This window comes from Cydia splendana, chromosome 6 (assembly GCF_910591565.1).
Source record: "Cydia splendana chromosome 6, ilCydSple1.2, whole genome shotgun sequence".
Taxonomy (NCBI): domain Eukaryota; kingdom Metazoa; phylum Arthropoda; class Insecta; order Lepidoptera; family Tortricidae; genus Cydia; species Cydia splendana.
Genome location: NC_085965.1, coordinates 2,916,063 through 2,939,378, shown reverse-complemented (window position 1 = coordinate 2,939,378; position 23,316 = coordinate 2,916,063). Strand labels below are relative to the sequence as shown.

Sequence of the window (23,316 nt, the reverse complement as noted above, 5' to 3'; positions counted from 1 at the left end):
TCTCTCCTCGCTCTTTTAGTCTGTTCGAGATTCTAAAAACGGTGAAAAATAGAGATAATACTCCTAAAAATACGTGTGATACCTCATTAGATTCGTCATGATGCCTAGAAAAATGTGTCCGAAGCGTGTATTAGCACACAAAAAATATCAAAAGTTATAAGCAAAAAAAGTAGATATCTTTTATTTCCCCGATATCTCAAAAAGTATTCATATTTAAGAAACGAAAATTAATATGATTATAGAGGATTGTTAATTACTCCGAGAAAGAGGAGGATATTTCCAATAAAACATTCCATACTTGCAGAACTGTATCTCCATTATTTATGTTTTTTATTCAACGCTGTACACAGCCCTCCACGCTCCATTTTTGGGAAACGCGCGCGACGTGAAAAAGCAGTTACTAACATTAAATATAATTTTAAAGGTATTAAATAGTCATTGAAAATTTTTAAAAAAATATGGTGTATTTAAAACATGTCAACAAATGTGCTTCTTGTAGAAATTTATCTTAAAGTTATTTTTTCAACAAGTTAGGCAATTGTTAATTAGCAAAATTTTCTCAAACTTCCTTCTTTATTGAAAACGAAAAAAAAATTATAAATAACTATCGTAAAATTTTGTCGCCTTCTAGAGCTCTTCTCATATACATGCTTAATAAGATTAAGTTACAAAAGTTCTAAAAAAAATAATAGTTTGGTTAGTATGTTGTTTTAAGTTTTACAATTTTACCTTGATTTTTCGATTTTTGTCAATTTTCTATGTTTTTCTAAAACTTATTTTAAGCAAAGTATTAACTTTATTAAAACTTTTATAACGTGATCTTATTAAGCATGTATATAAGAAGGACTCTTAAGATCGACATAATTTTACGATAATTAATTATACATTTCTTTTCGTTTTCAATAAAGAAGGAAGTTCGAGAAAATTTTGTTGACATGTTTTTAATACACCATATTTTTTTTTTACATTTTCAATTAATATTTAATACCTTTAAAATTATATTTAATGTTACGTAATCGCTTTTTCACACCACGCGTGTTTCCCGAAAATGAGGCGCGTAGGGCTGTGTTCAGCGTTGAATAAAAAGTATAAATAATGGAGATACAGTTCAGCAAATATGGAATGTTTTATTGGAAATATCCTCCTCTTTTATCATATTAAGTTTGGTTTCTTAAATATCAATACTTTTTGAGATATTGGGGAAATAAAAAATAATTACTTTCCCCCCCCCCCCTTTTTTTTTATAACTTTTAAATTTTTTTGTATACTAACACACGCTTCGAATACATTTTTCTAGGCATCATGACGAATCTAATGAGGTATCACACGTATTTTTAGGAGTATTATCTCTATTTTTCACCGTTTTCAGGATCTCGAACAGACTATTTTAAAAATGCCGTTTGTCAAAAAAGAACAGCCATAGTGTTGACAAGATGGACTTCAAATCCAGGTGTTACCGTTTTTGATGGATTTAAGCTGTGTACTTTACTCACACAGTAAAAACGTGTATGTGTGCTCTTTTAGGGATGTGAAAAGTCGATTGTAATCATGTTATATATCGATAAACGCTACACAGCGGAACGAAATAACGATTAGTTGAAGCTTCGATATCTTCGTTAAAAAAACATAATTAACATGCTAATTGATAATGAATATATTATAATATAATAATATATTTCAATCGTACACAAAACAAAGTGGCAACAGTGACAGCTCGCTTAGACTCCGTCTTTAGGTATATTATATCTATGATTTTGTCTCTATCAAGCCCGCTCCACACTCGTGAGTGAATCGCGGCGCGAAGCCGCGAACGCGAGTGTGGAGTCGAGATCGCAGATCTGCGAAATCGACTCCACACGTGAGTTCGCGGGTTCGCGAACCTGACAACCGTAAGAAGTTAAAGATATTTGAAATACGTCTCTTAAATTGACGTTTTTGACAGTTACAAGTTTGACATACGAGTGATAAAATTATTTCACAAATGCGCGCAAGTTGTTTGATTATGCTGTTAAAGGCTTTTAATTTAGATATTTAGAACCCGGATTAAGTTACAAAGCTGTTTCAGTGTATATGGCTTATCAAGCTACATGTTGATTCTGTTTTGAGGCAGTTGAGGCAGTAAACATTCAACAAAATGGAGGTGCAGTTTGGTCCAAATGCTCATGATGAACCGGTAAGATTAAAACTCTCATGTTTGTGACCTCATTGAAAGTTCATTGATATATCAAGAATATGAAAATAGATTATTACGTGTAGCATTGCATTTCTGAGACCCATTCTCGTATTAAATATTGAAATCTTTTATAAATCACTGCTGCATATAGGTTATATTTATGTGTTTACTCTCAACCTTTTTTTTTTTCCTTTTTTTTCAGAATCTGCTGTATAAATTACAACGTAAAATCAAGGTATTTGATACAAGTGACGCACTGCCGAATAGGGGGTATAATCTAGTGGCCAGTGCTAGTAAATATGGGGCTGTCTTTGTTGGTACACCGGATGGAAAACTGGCAGGTAATAAATGCCACTTCATTTTATCTGTACTTAAGATAACGCAAATCAATAAGTGCATTTGTTCAGTGATTTTATGCAGGAAAAACAAAACTTGTTAATGCATGCAACTTTTAATCTAATCACTAAACCTTATAAAACAAAGTCCCCTGCCGTGTCTGACTGTGTGTTTGTATGTTCGTGATAAACTCAAAAAGTACTGAACGGATTTTCATGCGGTTTTCACCTATCAATAGAGTGAACCTTCCTCAAGGTTTAGGTGTATAATTTGTTAAGGTTTTGAGTAATAAACCCATGCAAAGCCAGGGTGCGAGTTGTCAGGAGAAGGTTCTTATAAAAAAAAAATTAAGAAAGTGTAAGAAAAAAATAGATAAAAATATAGGTAGGTGAAAAAAAGTTCGCCGAGTCATCTAGTCTCAAACAAATTTCAGTATACTATCTCAAGGAACTGGTAGACAAGGAGTGTGAACCGAACCACCTTCCGGTGCAACTGCAGGAGAAGCCGACACACATAGCTGTCAACAGCGATCATGAGCTCCTGGCTGTTACGGGAGGACGGCTGTTTGTGCTCTTCAAAGTTGTGGATTTGCTTAACCAGGTCTGTTATTTGAAAAGTTGGTATGTCTATACAGATAAGTGTGGCTGGCCTTTGCATTGGGGCCTAATACATACTAATAGTTATAGAGAATGCAACCTAATTGTGTTTAGTTTTGTTATAATTGTCTTATTAGTTGCCTATAGAAAGAAAAGTGCAGTAAGCGATAAAAACTTCTATCATGAAAAAAAAAAAAAAAAAAAAAAAATATTTGACAGTAAAAAATATTTTACATTTCAGAATGTGTCGCCATCAATGTCTGTGCAGTTTGACGTAAGCCCGACCACATTTGTGTCAGACGTGAAATGGAACCCGTGCATTCCTGACACTATTGCTTATGCTTTCTATGATGGCGCACTTATCATATGCCAGGCAGGGCAAGGACAGGTTAAGAAGTTGCAGTCTAGTGCAAGGTTTGTAGAAAAAAGGTCTAGCAGTAGTTGGGGCTATTCATAAATTACGTCATTTCAAATTAGGGGTGGGGGGTCTGGACATCTGATGATAGTAGCATGACGTAGGAGGAAACGGGGTCATTCGAAACCCGTCAAAAATCGATGACGTAATTTATGGACAGCCCCAGTAGAGAAGTTACCGTGCTCCGCTACGGAACGGACGCCTGATCGCGCCACCTTGCGGTCATATCTTTCGTAATAGACGCGTTTTGTTAGAGAGTGAACCTTCTGTACCTAGTACTATTATTTATTATGTGGCCAAAGTACGTAAGTGTGCGATGGGATTACATAATCTAATCCCCCCATCTCCGTTCTGCCACCGTGGGACTAGACGTGGACTTGCGTTTCACCCTTACGTCGTTACTCTGCCCCTGATTCGTACTATGCATCCAGCTTTATCATGCGAACGGCTAAGGAGTGGAATTCACTTCCTGCAAATCTATTCCCAGTCTACTATAACTTGGATCTCTTTAAATCGAGAGTGAATAGACATCTTTTAGGTAAGCATGTTCTATCCTAGACTGTATCGGCACTTACCATCAGATGAGATTGTGGTCAAATATTTACCTTTTTCCAATAAATAAAAATAAAAGTAACAGAAATGTTTTATATATGATTACAGATGTCTCTGCTGGAGTCCTAAAGGCAAGCAGCTAGTAGTCGGCAACAGTGACGGCACAATCTGCCAGTACAAGCCAGATTTATCATTAATGAAATCATTCCCTGCACCGAATCTGTTTCAAAATGCACCCGTGGAAGTGTTGGCTATATATTGGATATCGACGTTCCAGTTCGCTGTGGTGTATAAAAATGCGACGGATAATAGTAAACCGGGTAAGCTTGTAAGGTATTGCTACATGGTATAAATCAAAGATGTAGGCATGTAATTCCGTATAAGATAAATAAAGTCTAAGGAAAAAACGTACCTCGTAAAATCAAGAAAAATTTATGCTCTAATAGATGGCGCCATACCTTTGGCCCATCCTCGTGTAGATGGCGACACCATTTGATATTTAACAATTTTAACACATATCAGTGAAACAACATGGGTCAAAGTCATATGGCGTGGGTCAAAACAATTATGCACTATGTCTGTAGTCGACTAAAATTACGTGCTCTTTTTGGAACTTGTTACTCAGACTTGTACCACATATGTATACTTTAATAATATTTTCCAGCTGTAACAATCGTGAACACACCTAAAGGCGGGCAGCCATCATGTCTGAACTACGAAGATGTATGCTACAGTATGGGCTCCAATCGCCCGTGGTATTACTATCTCCAGGGGCTTGCTCAATGGTAAGTGATTATAAACTATATAACATGACCGGTCGACGGTCTGGCCTAGTGGGTAGTGACTGTAGTGAGCCTGCCTGTGAAGCCGATGGTCCTGGGTTCGAATCCCGGTAAGGGTATTTATTTGTGTGATGAACACAAATATTTGTTCCTGAGTCATGGGTGTTTTCTATGTATACATTTGTATGTATTTATGTATATAAATATGTATATCGTCGCCTAGCACCCATAGTACAAGCTTTGCTTAGTTTGGGGCTAGGTTGATCTATGTAAGAAGTTCCCTATTATGTATTTATATTTATTTATTATTCAAATTAGAAGAAATGCCGGGGCTCAGTCAATGCCAAGTGATTTTCAACTCTAAGTTTTGGTATAAGAGCTTACTTTTGCAATCATCTGTTCCTATTTCTGGTTTTCTTTCAGGAATGTGATTTTATGTTCGTCATCAAACAGCATGGAAATTGCCACGCTTGGGACTGCGGATGGTTCCAGTTGGCTTCAATGGTGTCAGGTACGTCAATCTAATTAATTACACATACCCATCTAATTACCAATATACGCGCGTATATAGGCTGATTTAAACGGCACGCGAACTCGCATGCGATTTTAGTTACATTGCGGACTGTTCATTGAATGGTTGGTTCAATTCAACCGATCGATCAAAAACCGCAATGTAATGAGACTCGCATGCGAGTTCCCGCATCGCCCTGCGCCCCGCCAAATGAGCCCTAAGAATATCTGAAAATGGTATTTTTACGATTAGACTATTTGATAAATAAACAAACTTCTTAATAATTACGGTTTTGGAAATATTCGTTTTAAAATGTATGAGTCCTAAGGTGGTTCTAATACCTAATATTAGTAATATTGTAATTATTTTTAATTTGTTTTCGTTGTTGTTCTGTTCACAGTCAGATGAGGCCAGGCCTGAGTTACCGCTTACAGACAAGAAGCAAGAAAATTATCCAATAGGAATTACTATTGACACAGCCGCCATTCACCAGCTGCCTTGGGGTTAGTAATTAAGTCATTTGACTTTTCGTTAGCGATTTTGTTTCTTTCAAAAAACAAATGGTCAGTAGATACGGTTTGTTTTGAGGATCAAATGATTCAAAATTATTTTTGCTGTCTTGTTTCTGACCACTCTGTCACGCTTGTATTTTTGTCTATTATCAAATAAATAAAAAAAGTCGAGTGCTATTGCATGTCTTTCTAGCTGTAGATTATAATTCACATAAGAAACATTAAAAACTAAATTTAACCCCATACAATAAGCTCCACACCGTCACATTTTTTGGGGACAAAAAACTAGACAACGAAAAGAATTTTGACCCAATGTCTATACATATAAGACCCTTTGCACTAAAGCAATGTAAAATTGAGAAGCGACAAAGTCTGACAATCGGCCATTTGCACCATCCCATGCACTAACCCGGGGTAAGCCGGTTAAACCGTTAACTCAGTGTCAAATTGTACTGGTAACCATAACTCCAACCCCGGTTAGTGGGATAGTGCAAGTGACCCTTACAGTTGTTACATAGGACTATGTTTCGGGCGTTACTCCATACTTTAATTTTTGTATCTGTGCAGGTGAGAATGAGAATCTCCCCTTCATGCCAACGCTACACGTACTGTCACAGACGGGATTGCTGACCGTATTCAACGTCATCAATCTGAACAAGGAAGCTCCTCAGATCTGCTCGCCGGTTACTATTGTCAGGTAATTATGATCTTAAATTGATCTTGCCCTACACGGCTAACATTTTTTAGAAGACAAATGAATGATGGCATGAATGAAATTATGTACACAAAATAAAATTAAGTGTGTAAAAATCATTGTAATTTAAAACCATTCTTGTGGTAATACATTATTTATCTATCTACCTAAGTATTAAATTTACCTCCGACGTTTCGAGTACGGCGTTGTCCCCGTGGTCTCGGAGAAGACTGGCTAAAGTTGACATCAATATCTATAGTCTGTATCTTTAGGTATTTAAAAAAGTGTAAACAAGATCTACCCTCAAATGGCTTCTTAAGTCCACAGACAAGTCATCCTCCAGACTGAGCATAGTAGCTCTACCCCCTCTGCCACGCATTTGGTAGTTTTACTCCATTTTCGAGACGAAAGTGTCTTTGTGTGACGTCCGTGTCTTTGAACGGACCAATCATGGCACGGGACCTCGCTCACCTCGTCCCCCGCACCCCCTGTATTTTTGGCAGCATCGGTTTCATGAAATAATTGCTCTAAACTCCGTCTAGAGGATTCCTAGTCTATGCTTAAGCCAGTTGAGGGTAGATGAAAACATTACATGATCGAATAATGTGGTGGTTTTGTATTTGGTTGGTTAATCAATAAATGTTATAACCACCCGAAAATTTACAAATTATTTGTTTACTTTTATTTAATTACCTAAAGATACAGACTAGAGGCGCGCGAGTTTGTCGAACTACCCGCACTTGGTCTTGTTTATTAACCTGAATGTTTCCATGTTCGCAGTACCACACCATTCCCTGCACAAGCGCAGCCCGTTGCTCCACCCCCAATAGCCGTTCCGCAGCCTAAAGTAAGTCATCTCAATGCTTAAACTTTCCACGAACTACCTCACTTACACTATAAGGCATAAGGGTGTCACAAATTATGCAAAATTGAGCCCTATCACTTTGAAACAAAGTTCAAAATCATGTGGGTAATATATTCCCTCTGCCTTAAAGGCTTCAATAAAGTAACAGGCGGTCTAGCAAAAAAGTTAAGTTTAACACATTCAATACCACTAAGTGCTACGGGTTACGCTCGTAGCGCGTAGCCACGGTTTCGTCGTATGTAGCGCGTAGTCGCTACGAACAGTGTACCCGACAGTCGGGTTCTTGGTGTTGAATGTGTTAACTTAACCTTCCGTGATTATTTCTCACTTGATGGTCTCATCGGAAGATCAGCGCTGGAAGTCGCCAGCAACATGCTGAGATGGGGCCATTTCGTGACACTTTATTTTTCACTATGCTATTTCTGTGTATGTCTATTGTCTGTGTGTTTACGAATAAAAAACTATTCTATTCTATTATATTTCAGCCCGTACAGCCTGCAATGCCGCAACCGACGCCGGCGGCCGCGCCTATTCCGTTCGGCGTGTCGGCCGCTCCGTTGTTTGGTGCCGGTTTGTATCCCCTTAGGCAGCGTACTACGTAGGCGAACAACACGCGAACGCGAAGCGAAGCGATGCGGTGCGGGGTGATTCAATCCTTTGACACCTATAGAAGTGTCCTACGTCTCGTGGAACTCGATGGCGTTACGTTGCCGGTCTGCTCCGACTTCAAGTACCTCGGTTCGCTGGTACAGTGCGATGGCAATATTGACCGTGATGTGAAAAACCGGATTAGCACAGGATGGATGAAATGGCGACAGGTCACGGAAACCATTTGCGACGCCCGAATGCCTCTTCGATTGAAGGGTAAAATTTATAAAACCATCATAAGACCTGTCGTCATGTATGGATCAGAGTGTTGGGCCCTAAAGGTGACGGGTGAAAAGAGGTTGCATGTAGCGGAGATGAGAATGTTAAGATGGATGTGTGGTGTGACAAGAATGGATAGGATAAGGAATGAGTATGTAAGAGGAAGCCTAAAAGTTGCACCCATAGTAGAAAAAGTAAGAGCGAATCGCCTAGCGTGGTACGGGCATGTGATGCGGAGGGATGAAAGTCATGTGACGAAAAAGGTATTACGAATGAATGTGGAGGGAAGTAATGGGAGAGGAAGACCGAGAAAAGGGTGGATGGACTGTGTGAGAGATGATATGAAGCGAACGCAAGTGAATGATGAGATGACGGGCGAGAGAGAGGTATGGAAGAAAAAGACATGCTACGCCGACCCCAAATGAATGGGATAAGGGCAAGCGAATGATGATGAGAAGTGTCCTACGTGGGCGATCTCGTTGCGAACGCGAACGCCTTGGGCCCGCCGCGCCGCGCCGCGTTCACGAGTTGTTCGCTTACGTAAGACGCAGCGTTAATCCCCTATATACATCCCTTCGCTTGATACCTACTAAATGTAACAACATGTACCTATATTTTATACTCAAACCGCTCAGAAACTCATGAAAAGGTAAAAATTGCATTATCTTGGCAATTTTGTACATCTGCGGCCGTAGCACGGTCGCATTTTTATCACCTGTCACAATGCTTGTCACGTTCTAACAAGTATGTAAGTGCGAAAGTGACAGGCATAGTGACCGGCGATAAAAATGGAACCATGCTGCCACCGTGGACTGTGTCTATATTGTAATTTTAGTTTCAAAGTTCTTCAAAAGTCTTACAAACCAAGTACCAAACACTAAATTAAATAAACGTTTTTATTATTAGCTATTCAATGGAGGCTCCTAAAATAGTTTGTTACCACGATAAGGGGTCATCCATTCCACCCCCATCCACCCCCATTGTCACACTTGGTCACATTTGGCAAACCCCTCCCGCATAGTGTGACGTCACATTTTTTTAACGAAATCGGGAAATGGAACTAAGTAGGCTGACCTATTTTTAATATTTTATCAAAATATTTTAGAAAAAACTAATTTTTAACCCAAAAATGATTAGGAAAGAAAATTAAACGAATAAAATTGATTATCGTTCCATAAACTTCTTATTTAACTGTACAGCGAATTAAATAATTTAAATAAGTTAGAGTGACGTCACAATGCTTGTGACTGGGGAGGGGTCCCCCCTGTCACATTTTCTTGACCCCCTAGTTTAAGGCCTAGTATGTACTACAGGTTTACTAAACAAATTAGTGCTGCACTCTGGCGGCAGAACATTGCAGTAATACTCCCTATTGTCTCGATGAGTACTAGTTGTCTGTGGAAAGAATAGGACAGTCAGAGTTAAAAGCTTGTACCAATGAATTTTTTCTAAAAACTTAACTATTGTATTGCCAACATTTACTTTTTTATTATAGTACCAAGTCTCCAGCCACAACCATTGCCGCAACAAACGCCTGTAGTGCAGCCACCAAAACCAGTAGAAGTCCAAGCGCCGCTAGCCCCCGTGCAGGTTTGTGATATGTCTTTATTTAGTAATCGCAATATCGTAGTGGTTTGTTTTGCTTTAAATAAGGTCCTATAGGCCCCGTGTATGAACTATAGGGGACAGCATAGGAGCCGTCAGATTTTTGGCGCGAGGCGTAAATGTGTCGTTTATGCTTCCGATGTAGCCCACAAGATGGCTGAACCTACTATGCACAAGGAAAGATATCGACGAGAACGGTAGATGAAGCAGTGTACATATGCACATATGTTTCCGATTCAGGCCACAAGATGGCAGACCCTCTAACGCGCACGGTCCCTATTCGACAGTTAGCTTAAAACTTTGCAGGAATGTAGCTTTTATATGGACAAAAAAGTATTAGCATCTGTCAAGTTTCGTGCCGCCGACACATGCAGTTCGATCGTGCTTAAAGGGGCCCACTGATTAACAGTCCGCCGGACGGTATCGGCCTGTCAGTTGTTCGGAACTGTCAAAATTTTGCTCTAACTGACAGGCCGATACCGTCCGGCGGACTGTTAATCAGTGGGCCCCTTTAGACATATTAGGCATAGGTATAACAATATATCGGTAATTTTGGAACGATAGTTCACAAATATTGGCAAATATCATAATGATATTTCGTATGTACAGTCAGCTTCAGAGTTATGTGACCCCCCCAAGAATAAGGCATTTCTACGGTTCCTGGTTCAAATCTCATAAAGACCATACTTTTTTTTTATTAACTGAATTGTATAATTTAAACAAACATTTAAAAATTTTGAATGACAACTATACAAAAAAAAGATGACGATAAAGGTAAGTATTAGAAAGAAATTTAAAAAATCCTTCCTGCTAGTCATACCTAGAACAATAATTTCGTCAGAAAAGCAAACGGCCGTGTGGCTTAACGGTTAGCAGCATTGACTATGAATCGTAAGGTTAGTAGTTCGAACCTTGGCCTGGGGAATTTTGATGTTTATTTTTTATTTGATGTTTTATTTTTTTTATGCATAATATTATGTTATATTATAACATAATTAAAAAAATATATGTCTTATTATATATGTAAATAAAAAATCTATAGATGATGATCATTTTTTATTAATTTATAAAAATATTGTTTACAAAATCAATAGTGCGGGTATCACGCGGGTATAGATCGCTACATCCACGAAGACGCGCAGATTTGTCAAATTTAACCGTTAATAACATGATAATAGGAACCAAGGCGCATGTCTTCGTCAATAATGGCATGATCTACAATAGTAAATTGGTTTCCTGTGAATTAGAATTTTGAGATAGTTTTATTTTATTAATATGATCTGGCCAGCTAGCAGATTATTACATCACAAAAAACAAGCTTGAAATAACAGTGTAAAAGTGTTATTGTTATACTGTATATCTTATACAATACATATGTAGATAAGCCAACATCTGAAGGGGTTTTAAAGCAATTTGAATTATGTAAAATTAAGACGTAAATACCTTCAGCTTTTTAATCTTCAAAGTAACAATGTCTCAACATTTTTTTTGGTGTGTTAAATAAGTAACGTGGTGGTTTACCAAAGTAATTTTGTTTATAATGTTTTGATTGTCAGTTGGCACGTTGGTCGTTTACTTTCTAAAGGTGCGACCACACACATTTTTGATCGCATGCAAAAGTATGGAAAAGACATGACGCGAACGGCACGCGTATATTGATTTTCATACATCTGAATTTCCGGACCGTCACCGTTTTTAGGGTTCCGTATTTAAGCAATGTGTGGTTGCACCTTAAATACCAATGTCATGTTTTCTTACACCTATGTAAATATGTGTTGAGTCTTGCAAAAAACGCATAATAATTATTATATATAAACAAATCCGATAACTTCAGTACAGTATAAAAAAAATACTTTCAGTTACAATCTTGTTGACAAAAGGAAAACTTGTAGACGTAAATTAGAATCAATTTTAGATTGGACCATATTATATGACAATATACCACAACGTTACTTTTCTTTCTGATTGAAATAATCTAAACGAACTTTGACGTAACAGCGAGAAACCACATGTTATCAAAGATAACAATATTCATCTCCTGTAACCGTCGGCACTTTAAAACAATTATAATACAAGGGCTTTCTCCACTAAATGGGCCGGATTCGATACAGTCCCTGTTTAGTTAATTTTAAATTGCCGATAAATTAAAATATGTATTTTATAAAAAAAAATACTGTTTGCAACCGTAGTTGCTAAATTATATTACTGTCTAAAATGTGACGATACGATTGTGCTTATGTTATTTTAAATTACAGGGAACTGTTTTTGAAACCGTGGGTCCCTTTTTTTTGTTTAGAAGACTATTATCGAGGCCTGTTAGTTAGGGAAAAAATAATGAGTTAATATTTGAACAATCTGACTCATCCATAAAGTTAACTGTAGGTATTTAAAAAAAATGTGATTACTTTCTAATAAGTTTAGTTATTTTAATTTATTTGAATACTTACATAGAGTTACCACGTCATTAAAGTCGAAATATGTCGACCTATTTTCGACCTTATATAATTTCAACATGTCTTATTAATTTGCTTTAACTTGCCTAACACAATTATTTCGCCAATAGTGGAGAAAGACCCAGAACACAAATGGAAACACAGTAGGTATATTTTTTTCATTAATCAATAGCGAAGAGGGTATCCATCACTTTCTTCGACTTGTTTGAGTCGGCTTTTCATGCTCGCCACCATGTTTGAACAAGTGTTCGAGTTCCTCAACAATTCCCAGGTCCTGTGAACTTCGTCGTCTAGGTTTTTTTTGGATCTGACTTGGGTAGGGTCCCAGTTAAGCACCATTTGACTCCACAAGTTCTCAATTGGGTTCAGGTCAGGACTTTTAGAAGGCCAATCGAAGACTGTAATGTCCGCCTGAGAAGACAACCAGTCTTGAACTATACGCGAACGATGCACGGCAATAGGTCTTGCACTAAATAAATTTGGCCCTCAGGGTAGGCGACGCGAACTGATGACATCATTACGCCACGCAATACCTCAAGGTATCGCTCACCGTTCATTCGTCCTCCTACTTCTACAAGCTCACCAGGGCCCATGGAAGACATCCATCCGTAATACGCTGAAAATATTTTTTGTGATAAATATCATTTACTTATACCTATAAATATCTATTCTCATACCCATAACATAAAAAAGTATATATTTTACCTAACGTTATCCTTCCGCTTGTTCTAAGGTCTAGCACATTTTTGGGGTTAAATCTCTCCCCGCTTCTCCGCTACAATATTTTTCAGCCATCTTTGTCGGACTTAAAACATTTTTCGTCCGTAAAAATTACGATTTCATTCTCCCAATCGAAATTTTCGTATTTTTGTGCGAACCCTACACGTTCGTTTCGATGAGCTTCTGTTAACTTTATCTTTTTGGCTGGTTTAAAATGGTGTATGTTAGCAGCATGAAGGTGTCTTCTAACCGTGCTAAGTGACACTTCAAAAGTTTCCGCAGTGGAGCGAGTGCTGGTAAACGGAGCATCAGTATGAATTTGCACTATATTACGATGCCGCTCAGATTATTCAGTGTAAGCCGAAGGACGAGGGCCTGGTTTCTCACATTCCACGTCTCCCTGTTTTTGGTAACTTCTTACCCACCTACGAACCGTGTCTCTCTGCAAATAAAAATACGTATAAAACAATCTATAGTATGTTTCTAATGCTGTGTAAGAGGAGAACGTTTCATTATAAAAAAAATATGAGAGAAATATTTAGTGTATATATTTTATACCGTTTTGATTGAAATTTGTTGAGTCTATCTTGCATATATTGTAACTATACAATTTTACAAGTTTGTTGTTTACATGTTTAAAATAACTGCATGTAAAACCGTCCTAAATATGCAATAAAACATCACATGGACCCCTTTAAAATTGTATAGGTATTAATATTATCTTATGTAACAGAAAAATACTCTGCGAAGATTTTAACTATAATGTTGCGGTTCATAAGATACAGAAGATGGGACAATTCTTTAAAATAAAGTTAAAACACAATTAAATAGTAAACCGAATTTTTAGCTACGACTAACTTACTTTCACAAAAAATACTCCCGATGTGTTTTATTTGTTTGGGATTTCTCTAAACAGCCCCAATTAAAAAAACTCTTTTTATTATATACCCACACACAATATATCTGTTGGTTTATCTTATTAGGTAATACAATATGCTACATTGACAAACAGAAAAAAAATCATTAGTCACAATAGTTACTTACCGTAATATTCAACTTTCGTGCTATTTCCTTGATACTTTTGTTATCTTCCCAGAGATTTACGATTTTGGATTTAAGAAAAACTGTTAATCGCACCATATTGTTGTTCGAAATTAGAATCGGGCGTGGGCTATTAAATTAATTGATTAAGAATTCAAAGACAAAGGTCACTAAATATAATTGCTTTGACACACGGTAGGAATCACTTGGATCGTAAATTATTACTTGCCCTCAAATTGTATTTTTCTACACGAAATCACAAAACTGAATTACTCCAGATCTTCAACCTTAAATATAATTACTTAAAGTCGTTGTTAGTCGCCTTCGAAAATAATATGAGGGCAGGAAAATATTGATAAACCAAGACAATACTATATTGTAACACAAGCTTGCTAAACAGGGACGCATATATAATAATAGTTGGAATCATTTGCGTCTACGGCGCCGCCTGCTACTGGTTCAAATTTTCACATCCTTAAGCAAGCGCTCCCGTAGCCCAGTGGAATGAGGGCCGGTCTAAAGTATGGCATAGTAAGGCCAGACATATCGCTGAGGTCCAAGGATCGATTCCCACTAGCGGACGTTGAATAGCATCGGAGAAATACAATTTTTGTAAGAATCGATTGGAATACTGAGTCTCGGCCTGCCGAGCGGCGAGTTAAAGTTTTCGATTCAGGGGGGGTCACATATCTCTGCAGCTGACCATAGGTTTCGAAAAACTGATTGGTACGAGCTGGGGTTTGAACCCACGACCTCCGGGTTGAAAGTCGCGCACTCTTACCGCTAGGCCACCAGCGCTCCGAACTACACACAACTTTTTTTTTTAACGAGCCTATAAGGTGTCCCACTGCTGGGCAAAGGCCTCCCCACTACTATTCTGTAAAAAAAATGAGCTATAATTAGCCATATTAAAATTATTTTAAACGGGTCACTCACGTATTATTAAGTAGAATAAACATTTGACAGGTTTCGAACCAATTTTCGAGGATCTTCCTCATGGACACCGCCTTTACTAGTCAAGAGCTAGTATTTGATGAATGGCTGTTTAATTTTAACTTAATTCCAGGTCCAACCAAAACCAGCGCCAATCCCCCAAAAAGATCCCACTCCAGAAATAAACGCAGCCCTAAAGGCCGAGCAAGAACTAGCCAATAAACAGAAGGCAGACCAGGAATTCAAGAACATGCTCATCAGGGAGGCCAACGAGTTTCAGACCGAGCTGTACGAGTTCGTTAAGAAGACGAGGCAGGCACAGATTCAGGTCAGTTTTTACAGACTTTCTCTATGTTTTCCAAGGAAAGTATAGGTTTTTAAAGGTCCAGCAACTCACATGTGACACCACTGGAATAGCGAACAAGCAGAAGCAGACCAGGAATTCAAAAACATGCTCATCAGGGAGGCTAACGAGTTTCAGACCGAACTGTACGAGTTCGTTAAGAAGACGAGGCAGGCACAGATTCAGGTCAGTTTTTACAGCGTTTCTCTATGTTTTCCAAGGAAAACACTAGTTTTTAAAGGGTCAGCAAGACACATGTGTCACCGCTGGAGTAGCGCCAAACAGCAGGCAGACCTGGAATTCAAAACAGACACAGTAAATTTGCTGTTTTGGTGTCACCCAACCCAAGACACTTTAAAATTTATTCTAAGCTTAAAAGCATCGTTCGCAGACATTTCTCTTTGATACAAAATTGTATGTATGGCATTATTTCTCATACGTTCTTTCAGTTTCCTCCTAATCTTTCTCTCCTAATCCTTCCTAATCTTTCCTCCTAAGGCCCAAGGTACTATAGCACTTATTCAGTTCGATGAAAGGGTCTAGCAGGCTAAGCTAACAAGATTGGCCCCCGCAAGGGATTTGGTTGTAATTTGAGGTGCAGTAGTGGCAGGTCCTAAGAACACTGTATGCATAATATCAGCCTTCGATCTTCTTTTGTTCCAGACTTATCCACGAAAATGTCAAAATATCAAGGTAATTTTTAAACGGTTATTTCAGCTAAACCAAGCAAGCGAGAGTAACCGAATAAATTCAGAATGAAGGAGCATCAAATGGGGTTTATAATGCATATTTTTACAGACATTCATTTCCTTGAACTTGGATGAAAAAAAAGTTCTTTTTGATATTGTGTATGTCTTGCGGGGGCCAATCGTGTTAGCTTAGCCTGCTAGACCCTTTAAATCATATTCAATTGGAACAGAGTCGCATTTGTTTTGTTTCGTTCAATTTTCAAACAAACCCAAAATCAACTCTATTCCCTGCACGAAAGGTTCAAATTTCAGTGGCTAATTCTGGGTTTTTCATTGGCATGGAGGCCTTAGGAGGCTAAAATAAATAAGCGGGGCGGAAGTTACACAACAGATTTTTGTAACGCTATTATCAAAATTCTATTGATTTTTCAGTTCTACCGCGACCTCCATGCGATAGACACAAACGCAGACCTCCAAAACTTAGACGCCGGAACCCTGAAGAAAGAGTGCTCCGTTGAGGACCTGCGCAGCGCCATTATCGCGCTGAAGTTGGACCTAGTCCGCTCATGCGCGGTGGTCGCTGAAGCTAGAACGCAATCCGAGTAAGTCAATTTAGTACAACTAGCCTCCGCTCAAGCGAAATAAACGAAAAACTTAACGTGTAGTATCAGCCGGGCTAGCACATGATTGGCGCGATAGTATCTCGCCCGCGGGATAGACTACCCGTCCCCCTTTAATTAATAAAGTTAGAAAAAGACGGGTCTATCTCGCGGGCGAGATACTGTCGCGCCAATCATGTGCTAGGCTTACAGAGTGTCAACGACAAGGCAGAGGACCGACAAAAATGGAAATCGCTCCACCGACAAGAGTCTCAACTCTTAAATATATGATGAGCCTCCGTTCGGTGGCGTGACTATTCCGACTCGACCGAGGTCCATGGAAATTACTTAGTTGAAAAGTCATGAAATTTAAAAATCTATTGGAGATCGTCTTTTCGTGCCGTCTTCTTTGCCGCTTTATACTCAAACAATAATTGTTTCACTAATTATTAGTTTACCAAACCTTGTTTACCTTACAGCTCAAAAGACTTGGACCAGTGGACCCAAGCGGACCCTCTAACCACGAAGCGAGTGGCGTCTGTCAAAAAACTCGCCTACTACGTGCAAAACCAGCTCGAACAAGCGCACAGCTCGCTCACCTACAAGTGGAATCAGCTCGCTGAGCAAGAATTGAAATCCAATAAGTAAGTACCCAGTACCCTCTACCACAAGGGCACGAGGGGCCCGTGCCCAGGGCCCCCATCCTCGGGGGGCCCCGAAGGACAGACAGTAACAGTATATTTGACTACCCATAATAAATAGAAGATCATAGTAGAAAAATGTTAGTTTAATTAGCTTTCTTTACTTTCCAAAAGGGTCCCAAATTCTTATGTGCCCAGGGGCCCCAGCATAGTTTAAGACGGCCCTGTAAATACATATAAAGGTTGTCCACTTTCTGGAAAGTCAGGAAATTTCTAAGTCAGGGAAAAATTAGAAAGAGTTCAAGGAGTAGGTAAAATAAACCGAAAACCATCTATGAAATTATATAAAAGAAAAATGGTATGACGAATACTTATCAGTTTCTCAGGCACATAATCAATAATCATTAAATGATTAATGAAAATAACATATATTACATAATCATTAAATGATTATGTAATATATGTTATTTTATAGTTTTTAAAGTCACCCCGGGTACCTAAATAAGGGCCAAGCCTTCCGAGGACATCATCAAATTCAATGTAACTTCGACCCATCGAATAATCATCATCATCGGCTCTTGTCCGAACACTGCGTCCTTAAAGCTCGGCCTTCGGTGTCATTTTAACAGATATAAAATTTTCAATAATTCCAGACCAGGCCCCCGCATGATCCGACCAATCATGGACGACGTGTACCAACCTCTAGTGAAGCAACAGGAAATACTCAGTCGGCAAGAAGCAGTGCTCAAGATGCTCAGAAACACGCTCAACGAATGCGACGGCCCGGTGTACAAATCTACGTTAAGGAGCACGCCTTTTAAAAAGTAAGTTTAGCTATGTACCAACCTATGTAAAGCTACAGGAAATACTCAATCGGCAAGAAGCTGTGCTCAAGATGCTCAGAAACACGCTCAACGAATGCGACGGCCCGGTGTACAAATCTACTTTAAGGAGCACGCCTTTTAAAAAGTAAGTTTAATCATTTAGATAGTAACTACTACAGTGTACAAACTTCTAGTGAAGCAACAGGAAATACTCAATCGGCAAGAAGCAGTGCTCAAGATGCTCAGAAACACGCTCAACGAATGCGACGGCCCGGTGTATAAATCTACGCCTATATTGAGGAGCACGCTTTTTAAAAAGTAAGCTTAGTAATTCAGATACATAGACATAGTCGGGAGGAAGGCGCGCTCAAGATGCTTAACCCTTTAACCCAAAGACGTCAATTCAGGACAAGGTTCACCATGACGCGCCGCGCACGGTAGGCGAGGCGTTCAATGGGTCAAAAATACGTTCAATGAAAGATGATGGTCAAATGTACAAGTCCACGCCTATATTGAGCAGCACGCCTTTTAAAGAGTAAGATTAGTCGTTGAGATACAGTCGGGCGGAAGTTATGCTCGAGATGGTTAAAAACTCGCCCCTTTCATGTGATGGTCAACACATGTGTATACCTAAGTCCACGCCGGACGAATACGACCTTCACATCTTCAAGAAGAGAGCCTTCTGAGGTATTGTGAGACGATGGATGTCTTGCACAGTCCGTGTATAATACTGTGTTATGTGCTGTGTTATTTCAGTTCTTCCTGTGTATTTTGTATCTTGTACCTACTTTTGTGTTATATTTTTCTTGAATATAAATATTTTGTTAGGTTAAGAGCTAAAAATGGAAAGCCACGTGTCATTCTCTATGAGTAAACATTTCACTATAAACATTTTCTTATGCTAACGTTACCAACTCAATTTCCAGAGATCCACTCTCCAAACTGACCAAAAACATTCTAAACATGAGTCTAGAACCCCAGAAATCGGAGAGCAAAAATCTACTCACCCCTCAAAAGCTGGATGCGTTGCGCGACATGTTATCCAACCACAAGACAGTCAAGATCAAACCAGTGAATGTGGAGATGAGGCATCATTTGACTACGATGAGGATGAGCTATGAGAAGAGTTTGAGGGAAGAAAAGGCGAGGGAGCAAGCGATAAAAGTTGAACCAGGTATGTAGTGATATTCAGAATTAAAATGTAAATAAATACAATAAACATTCTATTGGATATTATTAGAGAAATTGACTAAGTCCCACAGTAAGCTCAATAAGGCTTGTGTTGTGGGTATTTAGACAATGATAACATATATATATGTAATATATAAATATTTATAAACACTTAGTCTATTTTTTATTCGGTAGACTAAAATGACATTTCATACTATGAAATGTTATTTTATGTTCATACTAGGAAATTTCATTTTAGTGTAGCGAATAAAAAAATTGACTTTATGTACTTCGATTTGAATAAGTTGTCTGACATTAATCAAACTAAACTTCTGATTTCAGTGAAAGTGCAAGTGAAACAAGAAGTGAAGTCTGTAATTAAGCAAGAACCTAGACCAGTGAAAGAACCTCCGAAACCAGTGTTTGCCCCCATAGTAGTCACGCATGCTCCACCATCTACTAAGACTTTGTTCACTGAAGGTAACTAAAGTGACTTACCTTAAATCTTACTTACTTAAAACACAACATAAAGTGTAAATATATTTTTCCTTTTTTATTGTGGGACGTACCACATTGTTACAACCTATAAATTGTATGTGCAGATGTCAATCCCAATGAAAAAATCAACGATGATCAACTCTGGCCAACGTGGGACTCGAACCCACATCCTTGGATTGCCGGTCCAATTACAATTCTCGGTCGGCCGGTCTACAATTTATAGATTATAACACTTATAGCTAAAGTGTGTTCATCCTTACTTGTCCTATCATGTAAACAAACACTTCTCGAAGACATTATCACACTTTTCTCTGGAATTCAATAATCATCACTTAAAATGTTGGTATATACTTAAAGAAACTCACAGAGCATTGAAATCAACCAAAACCACTGAAAAATATCATTTCTAATAATATTTTCATCAATAATCGCAGAAACGAACGGATCACCTCAAAAACATCTGACATTACGATGTCTAGATTGTCTATGAATCGTATTGTTGGAATTACAATTTGACGTCACGTTTGTTTACATCAGTGGTGGGCAAACTTTCTTCATGAGGGGCCAAAACTTGAAGGAATTTCAGAGGAGGGCCAGATTTACAGCAAAAATGTATTTTTATTATATTGCTGGCCATATTATACATTTTTTTAAATGACCGGCGGCGGGCCAGATAAATCCTTTCGCGGTCCGCACTTGGCCCGCGGGCTGTACTTTGCCCACCACTGGTTTACATGATAAGACACGTAGAGTTAGACCAAGAAAAGTCGATTTTGATAGTCCACGCAATGCAAGTGTCATTTATACGTTTAACGATTTAATAGAAGTTTGACCTCATATCCTCATTAGGGTGTCTCATGAGACTTTTTGACCGCCAAACACGTCAACTGACGCAGTGGCGACATCCCAATATCGACCTTCGTGCATTTCAAGAAGTTTCACAATTAAAACCAGAGTAATATTGTTACAGAACCAAAAAAAGAACTTCCCAGCTCTCAAACCCAACCTCAAGAGATCAGCTTCACGATATCCAAAACACCAACGGCCTCTCGTAACGTGCTTAAAAACCTGCTCGAAAATAAGCAGGTTACGGTCGAAATGAAGAAAGATGAAAACACTATGGACAGCTTCATGGGGCAGAAGATTTGTTCCCCTTCAAATTTCAACTGTGAGTATCATCATCATCATCATCATCATTCTAGCCTTCAGTCGCCCACTGCTGGGCATAGGCCTCTCTTCGTATAGTTCTGTTCTGTGTGGTTCTGTGAGTATAGTGACTGCCAAGCTCTAAGAGTAACTATAACAAATACCCAAGTCATTAAAGGCGCCTATAATATGTGAAGAGTGTCCTGGGCTTCCCCTAGATCCTATTATCAGATTTTGACCTGGTGACAATAGGGCCAATGGGGTTGGCAACTGTCAAAAGTTTGTATAGATGGTGCCAGTATAGGTTTTACCTGTTTGTTTTATGCTATGAAATTTGGCTTTCAAGCATCCCGGCCTTTAATTTCCCAAAAAAAAAAGGTTTGACACTAGGTATTTGTAGCTTTGACAGGAAAACCTATGCTGATGCCACCTCTAAAATACTTCGACCGACCAACCCCATTGTGAATGTAAAAATTTTTAAATGGTCCAGCAGTCTTCGAGGATTTGGGGAACATGCATTAAAAACAGGTAGAACAAGAAAAAAATCATGAACAACATTGATCACATTCAGAGTCTCCTTTTTGATGTCAGTTAAAAAAAATAACAATCGATTTATACCTATACACATGCAAAATTAACACATTTCAATTTTCAGTCTCATCAGTAATAGTCGCAACACCTACAGCATCATCTTTCACAACGAAACCCATATCAGCACTTAATAACATGTTAAATCAATTCACACCAACTGAAAATAAAACTATTGAGACTACTGAACCAGTCAAAGAAAAGATGTCCAATCTTTTCACAATGACAACGAAATCTAACGTGCCAGATGTTTTGGGCAATTCTAATATGATTACGATCAAAAGAGTTGAACCTAAAACTGAATCGAAAGATAAATCGAAAGAGAATGCCCCAGCGAAGACAGAGAATGTAATATTGACAATTCCTAAAGTGAATAAAGATGATAAAAAGGAAAATGAGCAGAAACCACTTAGTGTGCAAAATACGAATAAACCTTTGTTTAGTTCTGTTGCTCAACCAATTGCAATTACTTCTGCATTTACTAGTAAAGCAGGTATGTATTTTTGAGTTAATGCAGATACACGCCAATGACTTAAAAAACTACAAATTAGACCTCCGTATAAGTCTAGCAAAAATTATTAGTGTCTGAGAAATCATCGATTTTGTGTTCTTAGTGAACCATGCTACTAAGAAACTTGATTATTTCAAAAAGTATGAATGTATATCCTAATAAAATACACCAGAATCTGAGACATATTAGGTTTGACTGACAAATGTTCTAAAAATTATAAATCGTAAGTATAGAGGTCGAATCGGTATATTTTATGGTCTTAAGGGGCCCACTGATTACCAGTTCGCCGGACGATATCAGCCTGTCAGTTAGACGCAAAATTTGACAGCTCCGAACAACTGACAGACTGATATCGTCCGGCGAACTGGTAATCTGTGGGCCCCTTTATATCATTAGAGTCTTCGTTTATACCTACTGAATTTAACAACCTGTATCTATATTTTATCCTCAAGCTATATCGCTCAGAAACCCATGAAAAGGTAAAAATTCCATTGTCTTGGCAATTTTGTACATCTGCGGCCGTAGCACGGTCGCATTTTTATCACCTGTCACCATGCCTCTCACGTTCTGACAAGTATGTAAGTGCGAAAGTGACAGGCTATAAATATAGAACCATGCTGCTACCGCTGGGTGGCAATAAGATGATAAATAAAATTGTTTAAAGTATTGCCATTTCTAGGTGATTTACAAAAATCAGACGAAGCTAAAACAAAACTGGAAACAGAAGCGCCCAAGGAAGCTCATAAATCTACAGCAGCGCCTGTGTCTTCAGCATCCATATTTGCTACAGCCAATGCTACTATTACAAGTAAACTTATTTCCACTACTATATCAATAATAAAACATTAACCCCCTTATTCATAAACGTTTACTAAAGTTGACAAGCCGATAATAATCGTTTGTCCCTTTCCGACGTATTGGTATGATGGAAAGGGGCAAACGATTATTATCGGCTTGTCAACTTTAGTAAACGTTTATGAATAAGGGGGTAAGAATATAGAAATTTTACATATAAAACTTCTATTTATTCTATTTGCTTTATATAACAATTAAAAAAAAACTTGTACTTACCAGACATAATTGTATTCATCCTTACTTGTCTTATCATGTAAACAAACACTTCTCGAAGACATTATCGCACTTTTCTCTGGAATTACACAATAATCATCACTTAAAATGTTGTTGTATACTTAAAAATACTTACAAAGTCTTGAAATCAACAAAATAACCAAAATAATATCATTTTAAATAA

At 38.2% G+C, this 23,316-nt stretch overlaps 1 protein-coding gene across 1 annotated transcript in view; it reads left to right on the top strand.

Annotated features, from left to right (window-relative positions):
• Positions 1-1,958: 1,958 nt before the first annotated feature.
• The window catches only part of LOC134791543 (nuclear pore complex protein Nup214-like), a 28,726-nt gene continuing 7,368 nt past the window's right edge, over positions 1,959-23,316 (top strand). The window contains exons 1-22 of the mRNA XM_063762591.1: positions 1,959-2,173; positions 2,376-2,514; positions 2,943-3,109; positions 3,347-3,519; positions 4,181-4,392; positions 4,737-4,857; positions 5,278-5,365; positions 5,766-5,868; positions 6,445-6,574; positions 7,352-7,418; positions 7,922-8,006; positions 9,799-9,893; positions 15,189-15,383; positions 16,520-16,689; positions 17,166-17,330; positions 17,981-18,151; positions 18,298-18,300; positions 19,078-19,325; positions 19,664-19,801; positions 20,790-20,987; positions 21,621-22,046; positions 22,744-22,872. Of these exons, the coding sequence (XP_063618661.1) occupies positions 2,135-2,173; positions 2,376-2,514; positions 2,943-3,109; positions 3,347-3,519; positions 4,181-4,392; positions 4,737-4,857; positions 5,278-5,365; positions 5,766-5,868; positions 6,445-6,574; positions 7,352-7,418; positions 7,922-8,006; positions 9,799-9,893; positions 15,189-15,383; positions 16,520-16,689; positions 17,166-17,330; positions 17,981-18,151; positions 18,298-18,300; positions 19,078-19,325; positions 19,664-19,801; positions 20,790-20,987; positions 21,621-22,046; positions 22,744-22,872 (3,262 nt within the window). The 5' untranslated portion in view covers positions 1,959-2,134. The remainder of the gene's footprint in view (positions 2,174-2,375; positions 2,515-2,942; positions 3,110-3,346; positions 3,520-4,180; positions 4,393-4,736; positions 4,858-5,277; positions 5,366-5,765; positions 5,869-6,444; positions 6,575-7,351; positions 7,419-7,921; positions 8,007-9,798; positions 9,894-15,188; positions 15,384-16,519; positions 16,690-17,165; positions 17,331-17,980; positions 18,152-18,297; positions 18,301-19,077; positions 19,326-19,663; positions 19,802-20,789; positions 20,988-21,620; positions 22,047-22,743; positions 22,873-23,316) is intronic.